Raw genomic sequence first — 14,220 nt, forward strand, 5'->3', positions numbered from 1 at the left:
CTAACTTGTTTTTGCAGGGCATGTTGTGATGTGATATGGTCAAGACATGATGCTAAATTTTATTGTATGAGATGATCATGTTTTGTAACTGAGTTATCAGCAACTGGCAGGAGCCATATGGTTGTCGCTTTATTGTATGCAATGCAATCGCCCTGTAATGCTTTACTTTATCACTAAGCAGTAGCGATAGTCGTAGAAGCATAAGTTGGCGAGATGACAACGATGCTACGATGGAGATCAAGGTGTCGCACCGGTGATGATGGTGATCATGATGGTGCTTCGGAGATGGAGATCACAAGCACAAGATGATGATGGCCATATCATATCACTTATATTGATTGCATGTGATGCTTATCTTTTATGCATCTTATCTTGCTTTGATTGACGATAGCATTATAAGATGATCTCTCACTAAATTATCAAGGTACAAGTGTTCTCCCTGAGTATGCACCCGTTGCGATAGTTCTTCGTGCTGAGACACCACGTGATGATCGGGTGTGATAGGCTCTACGTTCAAATACAACGGGTGCAAAACAGTTGCACACGCGGAATACTCAGGTTACACTTGACGAGCCTAGCATATAACAGATATGGCCTCGGAACACGGAGACCGAAAGGTCGAGCATGCATCATATAGTAGATATGATCAACATAGTGATGTTCACCATTGAAACTACTCCATCTCACGTGATGATCGGACATGGTTTAGTTGATTTGGATCATGTGATCACTTAGAGGATTAGAGGGATGTCTATCTAAGTGGGAGTTCTTAGGTAATATGATTAATTGAACTTAAATTTATCATGAACTTAGTACCTGATAGTATCTTGCTTGTCTATGTTGATTGTAGATAGATGGCCCGTGTTGTTGTTCCGTTGAATTTTAATGCATTCCTTGAGAAAGCAAAGTTGAAAGATGATGGTAGCAATTACACGGACTGGGTCCGTAACTTGAGGATTATCCTCATTGCTGCACAGAAGAATTATGTCCTGGAAGCACCGCTAAGTGCCAAGCCTGCTGCAGGAGCAACACTAGATGTTATGAACGTCTGGCAGAGCAAAGCTGATGACTACTCGATAGTTCAGTGTGCCATGCTTTACGGCTTAGAACCGGGTCTTCAACGACATTTTGAACGTCATGGAGCATATGAGATGTTCCAGAAGTTGAAGTTAATATTTCAAGCAAATGCCCGGATTGAGAGATATGAAGTCTCCAATAAGTTCTATAGTTGCAAGATGGAGGAGAATAGTTCTGTCAGTGAACATATACTCAAAATGTCTGGGTATCATATCACTTGACTCAACTGGGAGTTAATCTTCCTGTTGATAGTGTCATTGACAGAGTTCTTCAATCACTGCCACCAAGCTACAAAAGCTTTGTGATGAACTATAACATGCAAGGGATGAATAAGACTATTCCCGAGCTCTTCACGATGCTAAAGGCCGCGGAGGTAGAAATCAAGAAGGAGCATCAAGTGTTGATGGTCAATAAGACCACCAGTTTCAAGAAAAAGGGCAAAGGGAAGAAGAATGAGAACTTCAAGAAGAACAGCAAACAAGTTGCTGCTCAGGAGAAGAAACCCAAGTCTGGACCTAAGCATGAGACTGAGTGCTTCTATTGCAAGCAGACTGGTCACTGGAAGCGGAACTGCCCCAAGTATTTGGCGGATAAGAAGGATGGCAAAGTGAACAAAGGTATATGTGATATACATGTTATTGATGTGTACCTTACTAATGCTCGCAGTAGCACCTGGGTATTTGATACTGGTTATGTTGCTAACATTTGCAGCTCGAAACAGGGACTACGGATTAAGCGAAGATTGGCTAAGGACGAGGTGACGATGCGCGTAGGAAATGGTTCCAAAGTCGATGTGATCGCGGTCTTAGACCTAAATAATTGTTATTTGGTGCCGGCGTTGAGCATGAACATTATATCTGGATCTTGTTTGATGCGAGACGGTTATTCATTTAAATCGGAGAATAATGGTTGTTCTATTTATATGATTAATATCTTTTATGGTCATGCACCCTTGAAGAATGATCTATTTTTTGAATCTCGATAGTAGTGATACACATATTCATAATATTGAAACCAAAAGATGTAGAGTTGATAATGCTAGTGCAACTTATTTGTGGCACTGCCGTTTAGGTCATGTCGGTGTAAAGCGCATGAAGAAACTCCATACCGATGGACTTTTGAAACCACTTGATTATGAATCACTTGGTACTTGCGAACCGTGCCTCATAGGCAAGATGACTAAAACGCCGTTCTCCGGTACTACGGAGAGAGCAACAGATTTGTTGGAAATCATACATACAGATGTATGTGGTCCGATGAATATTGAGGCTCGTGGCGGATATCGTTATTTTCTCACCTTCACAGATGATTTAAGCAGATATGGGCATATCTACTTCATGAAACATAAGTCTGAAACATTTGAAAAGTTCAAAGAATTTCAGAGTGAAGTAGAAAATCATCGTAACAAGAAAATAAAGTTTCTATGATCAGATCGTGGAGGAGAATATTTGAGTTATGAGTTTGGTCTTCATTTGAAACAATGTGGAATAGTTTCGCAACTCATGCCACCCGGAACACCACAGTGTAATGGTGTGTCCGAACGTCGTAATCGTACTTTACTAGATATGTTGCAATCTATGATGTCTCTTACCGATTTACCGCTATCGTTTAGGGGTTATGCTTTAGAGACGGCCGCATTCACATTAAATAGGGCACCATCAAAATCCGTTGAGACGACGCCTTATGAACTGTGGTTTGGCAAGAAACCAAAGTTGTCGTTTCTTAAAGTTTGGGGTTGCGATGCTTATGTGAAAAAGCTTCAACCTGATAAGCTCAAACCCAAATTGGAGAAATGTGTCTTCATAGGGTACCCAAAGGAGACTATTGGGTACACCTTCTATCACAGATCCGAAGGCAAGACTTTTGTTGCTAAATTCGGAACATTTCTGGAGAAGGAGTTTCTCTCGAAAGAAGTGAGTGGGAGGAAAGTAGAACTTGATGAGGTAACCATACCTGCTCCCTTATTGGAAAGTAGTTCATCGCAGAAAATGGTTTCTACGACACCTACACCAATTAGTGAGGAAGATAATGATGATGATCATGAAACTTCAGACCAAGTTGTTACTGAACCTCGTAGATCAACTAGAGTAAGATCCACACCAGAGTGGTTCGGTAATCCTGTTCTGGAAGTCATGCTACTAGATCATGATGAACCTACAAACTATGAAGAAGCGATGGTGAGCCCAGATTCCGCAAAATGGCTTGAGGCCATGAAATCTGAGATGGGATCCATGTATGAGAACAAAGTATGGACTTTGGTTGACTTGCCCGATGATCGGCAAGCAATTGAGAATAAATGGATCTTCAAGAAGAAGACTGACGCTGACGGTAATGTTACTATCTACAAAGCTCGACTTGTTGCGAAAGGTTTTCGACAAGTTCAAGGGATTGACTATGATGAGACTTTGTCACCCGTAGCGATGCTTAAGTCTGTCCGAATCATGTTAGCAATTGCCGCATTTTATGATTATGAGATTTGGCAAATGGATGTCAAAACTGCATTCCTGAATGGATTTTCTGGAAGAAGTATTGTATATGATGCAACCGAAAGGTTTTGTCGATCCAAAGGGAGCTAACAAAGTGTGCAAGCTCCAGCGATTCATTTATGGACTGGTGCAAGCCTCTCGGAGTTGGAATAAACGCTTTGATAGTGTGATCAAAGCATTTGGTTTTATACAGACTTTTGGAGAAGCCTGTATTTACAAGAAAGTGAGTGGGAACTCTGTAGCATTTCTGATATTATATGTGGATGACATATTATTGATTGGAAATGATATAGAATTTCTGGATAGCATAAAGGGATACTTGAATAATAGTTTTTCAATGAAAGACCTCGGTGAAGCTGCTTACATATTGGGCATCAAGATCTATAGAGATAGATCAAGACACTTAATTGGACTTTCACAAAGCACATACCTTGACAAAGTTTTGAAGAAGTTCAAAATGGATCAAGCAAAGAAAGGGTTCTTGCCTGTGTTACAAGGTGTGAAGTTGAGTAAGACTCAATGCCCGACCACTGCAGAAGATAGAGAGAAAATGAAAGATATTCCCTATGCTTCAGCCATAGGCTCTATCATGTATGCAATGTTGTGTACCAGACCTGATGTGTGCCTTGCTATAAGTCTAGCAGGGAGGTACCAAAGTAATCCAGGAGTGGATCACTGGACAACGGTCAAGAACATCCTGAAATACCTGAAAAGGACTAAGGATATGTTTCTCGTTTATGGAGGTGACAAAGAACTCATCGTAAATGGTTACGTTGATGCAAGCTTTGACACTGATTCGGACTATTCTAAATCGCAAACCGGATACGTGTTTACATTGAACGGTGGAGCTGTCAGTTGGTGCAGTTCTAAACAAAACATTGTGGCGGGATCTACATGTGAAGCGGAGTACATAGCTACTTCGGAAGCAACAAATGAAGGAGTCTGGATGAAGGAGTTCATATCCGATCTAGGTGTCATACCTAGTGCATCGGGTCCAATGAAAATCTTTTGTGACAATACTGGAGCTATTGCCTTGGCGAAGGAATCCAGATTTCACAAGAGAACCAAGCACATCAAGAGACGCTTCAATTCCATCCGGGATTTAGTCCAGGTGGGAGACATAGAAATTTGCAAGATACATATGGATCTAAATGTTGCAGACCCGTTGACTAAGCCTCTTCCACGAGCAAAACATGATCAGCACCAAGGCTCCATGGGTGTTAGAATCATTATTGTGTAATCTAGATTATTGACTCTAGTGCAAGTGGGAGACTGAAGGAAATATGCCCTAGAGGCAATAATAAAGTTATTATTTATTTCCTTATATCATGATAAATGTTTATTATTCATGCTAGAATTGTATTAACCGGAAACAGAATACATGTGTGAATACATAGACAAACAGAGTGTCACTAGTATGCCTCTACTTCACTTGCTTGTTGATCAAACATGGTTAAGTTTCCTAACCATTGACATGGGTTGTCATTTGATTAACGAGATCACATCATTAGGAGAATGATGTGATTGACTTCACCCATTCCGTTAGCTTAGCACTTGATCGTTTAGTTTGTTGCTATTGCTTTCTTCATGACTTATACATGTTCCTATGACTATGAGATTGTGCAACTCCCGTTTACCGGAGGAACACTTTGTGTGCTACCAAACGTTACAACGTAACTGGGTGATTATAAAGGTGCTCTACAGGTGTCTCCAAAGGTACTTGTTGGGTTGGCGTATTTCGAGATTAGGATTTGTCACTCCGATTGTCGAAGAGGTATCTCTGGGACCTCTCAGTAATGCACATCACTTAAGCCTTGCAAGCATTGCAACTAATGAGTTAGTTGCGGGATGATGTATTACGGAACGATTAAAGAGACTTGCCGGTAACGAGATTGAACTAGGTATTGAGATATCGACGATCGAATCTCGGGCAAGTAACATACCGATGACAAAGGGAACAACGTATGTTGTTATGCGGTTTGACCGATAAAGATCTTCGTACAATATGTAGGAGCCAATATGAGCATCTAGGTTCCGCTATTGGTTATTGACCGAAGATGTGTCTCGGTCATGTCTACATAATTCTCGAACCCGTAGGGTCCGCACGCTTAACGTTACGATGATAGTTATATTATGAGTTTATATGTTTTGATGTACCAAAGGTTGTTCGGAGTCCCGGATGTGATCAAGGACATGACGACGAGTCTCGAAATGGTCGAGACATAAAGATTGATATATTGAAAGCCTATATTTGGATGTCGAAAGTGTTCCGGGTGAAATCGAGATTTTACCGGAGTACTGGGAGGTTACCGGAACCCCCCGGGAGCTTAATGGGCCTACATGGGCCTTAGTGGAAATAGAGGGCAGCAAGGGAAGTGTGGGGCGCGCCCCCCCAAGGCCCAAACCGAATTGGTTTAGGGCAAAGGGGGCCGCCCCCCTCTTTCCTTCTTCCCCTCTTTCTTTCCTTCTCCTGAATCCTATTCCCACTAGGAAAGGGGGGAGTCCTACTCCCGGTGGGAGTAGGACTCATCCTGGCGCGCCCTCTCCTTGGCCGGCCGCACCCCCTTGCTCCTTTATATACGGGGGCAAGGGGGCACCCCATAGACACAACAATTGATCTCTTAATCTCTTAGGCGTGTGCGGTACCCCCCTCCACCATAGTCCACCTCGATAATACTGTAGCGGTGCTTAGGCGAAGCCCTGCGCCAGTAGAACATCAACATCGTCACCACGCCGTCGTGCTGACGAAACTTTCCCTCAACACTCGGCTGGATCGGAGTTCGAGGGACGTCATCGGGCTGAACGTGTGCTGAACTCAGAGGTGTCGTACGTTCGGTACTTGATCGGTCGGATCATGAAGACGTACGACTACATCAACCGCGTTGTGCTAACGCTTCTGCTTTCGGTCCACGAGGGTACGTAGACAACACTCTCCCCTCTCGTTGCTATGCATCACCATGATCTTGTGTGTGCGTAGGATTTTTTTTTGAAATTACTACGTTCCCCAACACTTTTCATCTGGTTGGCTCTTTTATTGTGCATCTTCGTTATCCCATCACTACATTGGGTCCCCGTCGGAGCAGACGACATGGGTACTCCCTTGGGTAACTCTACAATGACTCCACCAGCAATGACTTCGTAAATGACAACAACAACTCCCTCATTTGACACCTTCACCGGAAGCAAGGCCGGTCCATCTAACTTCATTAAGGGTAAAGGTGACATGAGGTATCCATTATGCCAAACACTTATCTTTCCTTTGTCATTGCACTTGATAGCCATTAGACCATTTGTGATTACCTTTGCTCCTGATAGGACTTGCTATTCGAGAATTGCCGGGCCTGTCAACTTGTGCGCCATTGTGATAGCTTCGCTTCCTATCGTGTGCTATAGTTACCCCGTGCATATCTTATATACTTGTATTGCATATTTGGTCAAGGCTTAAAGAAAGTGGTGAAAGGAATAGGAAGTTCAAGGGAGAGAGAGAGAGTACAACAAGAAAGATACATGTCACAAGGATACTTCAGGTAGTGACTTGTTACGCTTGTTCTTGTAGGTTGGTGAGCAAGCTGCGAATATACACCTCAAGAGCAACCGTGCTAGCGTCGCTCCTTGCCTCTGCGTGAGCATTGGTCTTCATTGGCTCATTCCTTTGGTTGCACTAGCCCCGTTATCTTTTTGTGTGTGTTTCTCCGCCGTTGTTTCTCTAATTTGTGATCTACTTGTATCTCATTTGGATCTTACCCAACATTTTCAACAACTTGATCCACTTGTTGCATGATATTGTGCCACTAATTAGTACCAAGCTACATTGCCTTTGCGTGTAGGTGTGAGGTTGTACAAGGTTCATTACCAATTGCACTCAATTTTCATTATCAAACGTTCAGTCTCTTGATCATTCACCAGCATTGGAAAGAGATAACTTTGGTATTGTTTTTCATCTCTACTTGCATCTTGCTCAAGTGTCATTATGGACAAAGAAGGTACATCTCATCCGGTCTTTGACGAACAAGAGGACGTGCATGACTTTGTCGCCAAGTCTCGTCACTTCAGCCTCCAACGAGCCATGAATGACACCAACACCATCTTGAATGAGCACATGGATAACCTCGCCGCCGACATGCGTCAAGCCAAAGCTCGCACAAGGCTGGTTGCATTTCTCCTTGGCCATGAGGGTAGAGGGGGGAGGGTGACAGGATATCTTGGCGTTGTTGTGACTTCGACAGTGGCGGCTCCCTGGTCAAGATCCGGAGGTCTCGTGTTGGCGGCAGTGGTCCTTCCCTTGGGTCATGTCGGTGGTCTTTCTACCTCGGGGGGGGGGGGGGGGCACGGTTGAGGTTCCGAGCAAAAGCTCCGGGGGCACCGACAATAGTGATGCATGCGGGTGTTGCTTCCCTCTCGGGGGCATCACTGTGGGTCCCTTCTCCGTGTCAGGGTTCAAGGTGAAAACCCTAGCCCGTCGTTTTGGGTTCAGCAGTGGCGGCGCATTGCGCCGTTAGCCTCTTGGGGGGCAGCGTCGGGGACCTTAGGTGCCTACTGGTTGCAGTGTGTCGGCGTCTTCGGGTTTGCTTTGATCCTGGCGTGAAGCTTCTTCAACTTAGGCATGTAGTTGATTCGTGGGTCTCCAACCTTTTAAATGTGTCCTTTTTGTCACCATCCCCGGCCCTCGCTATCCACTGGCGAGAGGGCATGTGACCCTCTCCGGTGATATCTTGGTGTGTTCGGTGCAATGGGGTCCAGTGGTTTCCCAAGGCAGCATGGTTTCATTCCTATCGGTAGTCTAGGTCGCCACCTTTTTTCATGCTCGGCTTTTAGTTGGTGGTGTTCTCGCTTACCGCTCGGATGTCTTTTTCTCTTTTGACATGCGTGTATGAGGATTTCAACCGATTTTTATCTATTCAGCCGTTTGTGTTTTATATATAAAATATTAAAATTGTGCTGCTTTATATATATAATGGTGCGATGGCCTGGTTTGCGAGTTTTCGGCTGAAGGATGAGGACGAACCTGCTGATGTATTGCTTGATATGATGCTCTTGGATGTAATATGAATAGAGTTCTCTCTCTGTAGTTTCTGTTCAGTTTGTCCAAAAAAAATTGAGAAATGCTACTAAAGCTTTCGTTTTCAAGGGGTCTTCACCAACAGCTGTGTCATCAGTTTCATTTTGAATGAAATGAAATTGGGAGCTCTCCTCCTTAATTCGAAAAAGAAGAACAAAACATGGGGGTACAGTGGACTTCAAAGACTTTGAGATTGCAATGCATCGGTTTCTGCTTTCTGAGTCACAACCACCGGTATCATACAATCGTGTCTAACACCCTCAGTTTCCCTGTGCAAACACTCACACCCACTATATGTTCCTTGCGTCTTGCTATTGTGCCATCTCCATTTCAAACTGTACTACATTCTCATTCCACAAGCTGCTGGCCAAGGACTTCTCGTAGAAAGTTACCTCACCATCCAGTTTCACCCCAATGGCAGCCATGCTTCGTGTCCCGTATCTTGCCTGAAAAAGCAGATAGAAATTTCAGCATCTCCTTGCACAATACAATTGCCAAAGCAAGAAAGTCAATCTGTTACATGGCAGGCATTTGTGCGAGCAATCTGCACCATCCATGTGAAGCGCTGTTTGCGCGAAACAACATCTTGATACGATTTACCTGTCCCTTTTTCGTGTCGATGAATATAGAGCTCAACTCGTATTCCCAGTCAGGATCCACGCCAGTGTCAGGCACCACAGATCTGTCAGCTTTGACCGTATCTGTCATCAGTTCTTCAACCATCTGCTTCAAAGAGACTTCTGCGTCATCATGTGCTGCAAGAAATCCGTTGAAGCTCTGTCCCAAGCGCAACACCTGCAGGATGAGAAAAGAAGACGATGCGTGAAACTAGTACACAACTCTAGCTCGGGAAAAATTAGAATTGAAGCAATCAGAAGCTCCGGGTTTCCTCAGAATTTGTCCGTTTGTATATTTATCCTATCGGTGAAATGGTGCATAAAACCTGCTTATCACAAGACAGTGCACTTATAGTGTTTAGAAACATGTATCATGTATGCATTCTAAAACTATAAAAGAGAACCCACTAAATACAGGTGCGAATTTTAATTGACCACAGTATTCGCTCAATTAGATTCAGTTTCTCTTCAAGATAAAGGGCAAAGGCAAACTCTTGTTTACGTGTTCTCTAAGAAAACAAAATGAACTTCAGTGGAAGCAAAGATAAATATCTAGACCAGTTGCCCAACTGCACAAGAATTTCAGATTGTACAGAATAGAACGGACTTGGAATATGTGAAGGTCAATTGCACACAAAAAAACAAGTTCATTTCCAATACCCAGCAACAATTAATATGGATAGGAGAGAGTGGTAGTTTTCTGGATTATCATAAATTCAAATTAACCAGCAAAAATATGAACTCTTAACATACCAGACCAGTTTGTTAGTATCTATGGACAAAGTAACCAAAATTTAGTGGATTTTTTTGTTCAACTTTAGCAATAGACCAACAAATCTGGTCCAGAAAGCATGTCATCACAAATTGAGAAATGAATGGAAGATTCACATAAACGACAGATGGAGCATTAAACTGGGCTATTGCAATTTTAAGTTTTAAGCCAGACAAGTTTGGTCACATGAAACTTCCACGAGGTGCCTGAATCTCAAGCATCTTGACTTCCTTTTTTTTTTGCAGAACAATAACTTGAGCGTAGTAGCAGCAAAGAACTATCCAGAAAAACATACAAAATCACACTCCAGTCATGAGTACAGTTGTTGCATGTACCTTTGGCCAAGGGGAATCAATAGCAGCATTAGAAAGCACATGACACCCAGGAGAAACTGTTTGAACCACAGGAGCGTCACCTGGCTTATTAGAGATGTACACCATGGTTCCTGAACGCACATCAGCCAATACAAGATTAAAACCATTGTACTGATCTGCTTCCTTTGCAATTTCAGTTGCATACTCCAATGGACCCTGCCTGCCCTATATCAAAAATATCACAGCAACACAAACATAGTCAAGAACACAGCATGGATTCCTTAAACAATAGTCAATGAGGTTGAAAGGTATGATGGAGGGAGACTGCAGAAAATGCAGTGACCTCCCATATGTAAGGAAAGTCAAATGGGCTGGTCACTTGCAAATTGAAGAGGTCATTCAACAGAGGCAAACCTCCTATTTTGAATTTGAAAGATGAAGTTGAATCAGCATCATATGCCAGGATAACATTCGACACAACTATGGCATGCTGTATAATAGAATTATCTTTGTATACACATACAAATTATGGTACACTAACTTTGCTTTTGGAGTTGTGGGCGCACAAAAGAAGGGCTTATTCCATTGGAGCATATGCAGAGCAGGATCACACATTACTCAAAATCTTAGTAGGATACATCATGCAAGAATCTGTTTTGAGTTCAACTACCGAAGGTACGGAGAAAACAGAGCAAATTTGAGAAGGTCGCACCTGGAGAAACCTGACGGGAAGCTCCCCTCTGGACCTCGCCCCAACCCGGGGGCTGGGCTCCCGGACGTTCGTCAGGAAGGCCAACTTCCCTCCCTTAGTGCACCCCAGCCACGTGCCCCCGCCTAGCTCGTCCTTGCCCCCGAGGATCTCCTCGCCCTCCCCCGCGGCGGCCCACCACTGCGCTGGCCGCGTCGGCCTTCACATAATTCGCGCGCGCACGGTCAGAAGGATAGAGAGATTGGAACACGAAGTGGGGGCGGATCTGGGCTACGAGGGGGGCGGCGCACCTGGAGTGGAACTCGTCGCGGTTGAAGAGGAGGAGCAGGCCGTACGCCGGGTGAGCCTGCCATGTCCACGCCGCGATGCACATGGCCGTCGGCGTCGGGGGCTCGGTTCGGTGGAGAAGGCGAAGGGTTCGGGAGGTAGTCGGAACACGTGTGTGCTCGCGTGCTCGCTGACCGCGGCGCCCGTCGTTGGGTAGAGCACGACGAGGACGGCCGACGGTGACCGGCGAGATGGTGTAATTACGGAAAGGTACCTACAGAAGCGCGAATATATGTCCCTGGTTGGAAGACGGGGCACCGGCTTGCACAGGTTCTCCTAACCGTCGATGGCCTAACCAGTGGTCCAAATCATTATCACCCTTGCACTTGGCCGGAGCTAGAGGTTAAGAGCATCTGCAAAACGTCAGTGCCAGACCGGAGAAAAGCCATCCAACTGGACGTCTCATAGCCGCCCACACAATCGGACTGACCGACACTCCCCATACCCGGCCAATATTTAGGGCGGATATGGGATGCTCGCGATTGGACGCGGGGGCCACATCGAATCGACCCACTAGGCCCGCGCCACCCTGCCGATGCACCACAAATACCTCACCCCGTCAGACGATCCCTAGTCAAATCCTCACTTTCTCAGTCCACTCGTTTTCTCCGTTGCTCGTCCCACCGCTTCCTCTCAAATTCATCCCCGCCCCTCGGCCATGGCCAAGTCTGTGAAGGACTCCGGCAGCGAGTCCGATCCTATGGACTGGGATGACCTCGTGAAGGAGGAGGACATCGGCTCCGGCAGCGACGTGCCAGATGATGAGGAGCTCCGCCGCCAACTCCTTCGGGTCCCGCCGACGGAATGCTTGTCGCGCCCGCCCGCCCCGCTCCACATCCGAAGCAGAGCGGGTGTCAACCCTTCTCCTCCGGCACCATCCTTGCCCGAGCAGCATTGGGTGCTATAAGGATATATTTATCCCTAAGTGGTTTTGGTGATTGATAACAATGCATTTGCGGACTAATCGTATGCATTGAGCATTTCAGATATCTCATGTCTAGGCACAACACGATTTGGTGCCCCTCGGAGCCTATCGAAGACGGCGTTTCTCTATGTCTCTTTTCGGTGGATTTGAGTCATAGAAAAGCCGTACTATTAAGAGAGGGTCCGCTTTGGAAAGGTTAGGATGAAATCATCACGTACACATCTATTTCTTTGCACCACCTTTCCTTGCTTCTTTGGAGCACCGGTTGTTCCCCTTGTAGCTGCGAAGATGAAGGCATCGTAGTGCTAATGATTTGCGGCATGCGGTAGTACTGCTTAAGGAAGCAGTAGTACCGCAGCTGGCCACGGTAGTACCGCCCTGAGGTAGCGGTAGTACCGCAAGTGTGTGGCATGAGCGGATGTAGGGACGAAAGTAATTTTTTACTTCTGCACCCTACGCGGTAGTACCACTCCCTGTGAGCTGTAGTACCGTGTTGGATTTTTGCACTGACCAAAACTCAGCGGAAGTAGTCACAGATGTAATTTTATTAGTTCGTGCCTTCCCAGCCCAGGATGTGCTTTGCCTTGCGGTAGTACCGTGATACGTCTCCGCCGTATCTACTTTTTCAAACACTTTTGTCCTTGTTTTGGACTCTAACTTGCATGATTTGAATGGAACTAACCTGGACTGACGCTGTTTTCAGCAGAATTGTCATGGTGTTATTTTTGTGCAGAAATAAAAGTTCTCGGAATGACCTGAAAATAAATGGAGATTATATAAAAAATACTGGAAGAAGAATCCACGTCAGGGGCCCAACACCCTGTCCACGAGGGTGGGGGGCGCGCCTACCCCCTGGGCGCGCCCCCCTGCCTCGTGGGCCCCCTGACGCTCCATCGACCTCAACTCCAACTCCATATTTTCACTTTCGGGGAGGAAAAAATCGAAGAGAAGGATTCATCGCGTTTTACGATACGGAGCCGCCGCCAAGCCCTAAACTCTCTCGGGAGGGCTGATCTGGAGTCCGTTCGGGGCTCCGGAGAGAGGAATCCGTCGCCATCGTCATCATCAACCTTCCTCCATCACCAATTTCATGATGCTCACCTCCGTGCATGAGTAATCCCATCATAGGCTTGCTGGACGGTGATGGGTTGGATGAGATTTATCATGTAATCGAGTTAGTTTTGTTAGTGTTTGATCCCTAGTATCCACTATGTTCTGAGATTGATGTTGCTATGACTTTGCTATGCTTAATGCTTGTCACTAGGGCCCGAGTGCCATGATTTCAGATCTAAACCTATTATGTTTTCATGAATATATGTGAGTTCTTGATTCGATCTTGCAAGTCTATAGTCACCTATTATGTGTTATGATCTGTTAACCCCGAAGTGACAATAATCGGGACCATTATCGGTGATGACCGTAGTTTGAGGAGTTCATGTATTTAGTATGTGTTAATGCTTTGGTCTGATACTCTATTAAAAGGAGGCCTTAATATCCCTTAGTTTCCAATAGGACCCCGCTGCCACGGGAGGGTAGGACAAAAGATGTCATGCAAGTTCTTTTCCATAAGCACGTATGACTATATTCGGAATACATGCCTATATTACATTGATGAACTGGAGCTAGTTCTGTGTCACCCTATGTTATAACTATTGCATGATTGATTACATCCGACATAATTATCCATCACTGATCCATTGCCTACGAGCTCTTCATATATTGTTCTTCGCTTATTCACTTTTCCATTGCTACTGTTACAATCACTATAAAACCAAAAATATTACTTTTGCTACCGTTACCACCATTATCATATTACTTTGCTACTAAATACTTTGCTGCGGATATTAAGTTTCCAGGTGTGGTTGAATTCACAACTTAGCTGCTAATACTTGAGAATATTATTTGGCTCCCCTTGTGTCGAATCAATAAATTTG

At 44.9% G+C, this 14,220-nt stretch overlaps 1 protein-coding gene across 1 annotated transcript; it reads right to left on the reverse strand.

Annotated features, from left to right (window-relative positions):
* Nucleotides 1-8,731: 8,731 nt before the first annotated feature.
* LOC123190055 (transport and Golgi organization 2 homolog) lies at nt 8,732-11,616 on the reverse strand. The gene is made up of 5 exons (XM_044602618.1): nt 11,325-11,616; nt 11,038-11,233; nt 10,347-10,550; nt 9,223-9,417; nt 8,732-9,068 (listed from the first exon to the last, which is right to left on the reverse strand). The coding sequence occupies exons 1-5, from the start codon at nt 11,405-11,407 to the stop codon at nt 8,934-8,936; spliced, it is 813 nt and encodes a 270-aa protein (XP_044458553.1). The 5' UTR covers nt 11,408-11,616; the 3' UTR covers nt 8,732-8,933.
* Nucleotides 11,617-14,220: the final 2,604 nt, after the last annotated feature.

Source organism: Triticum aestivum, chromosome 2A, assembly GCF_018294505.1.
Source record: "Triticum aestivum cultivar Chinese Spring chromosome 2A, IWGSC CS RefSeq v2.1, whole genome shotgun sequence".
Taxonomy (NCBI): domain Eukaryota; kingdom Viridiplantae; phylum Streptophyta; class Magnoliopsida; order Poales; family Poaceae; genus Triticum; species Triticum aestivum.

Excerpts from the sequence above, each read along its gene's own strand:
- LOC123190055 (XM_044602618.1), bottom strand. The coding sequence starts at position 11,407 with ATGTGCATCGCGGCGTGGACATGGCAGGCTCACCCGGCGTACGGCCTG. Across the intron at positions 11,234-11,324 it reads CGCGACGAGTTCCACTCCAG|GCCGACGCGGCCAGCGCAGT; the intron begins GTGCGCCGCCCC and ends AATTATGTGAAG. Across the intron at positions 10,551-11,037 it reads TTCCCGTCAGGTTTCTCCAG|GGCAGGCAGGGTCCATTGGA; the intron begins GTGCGACCTTCT and ends TTTTTGATATAG.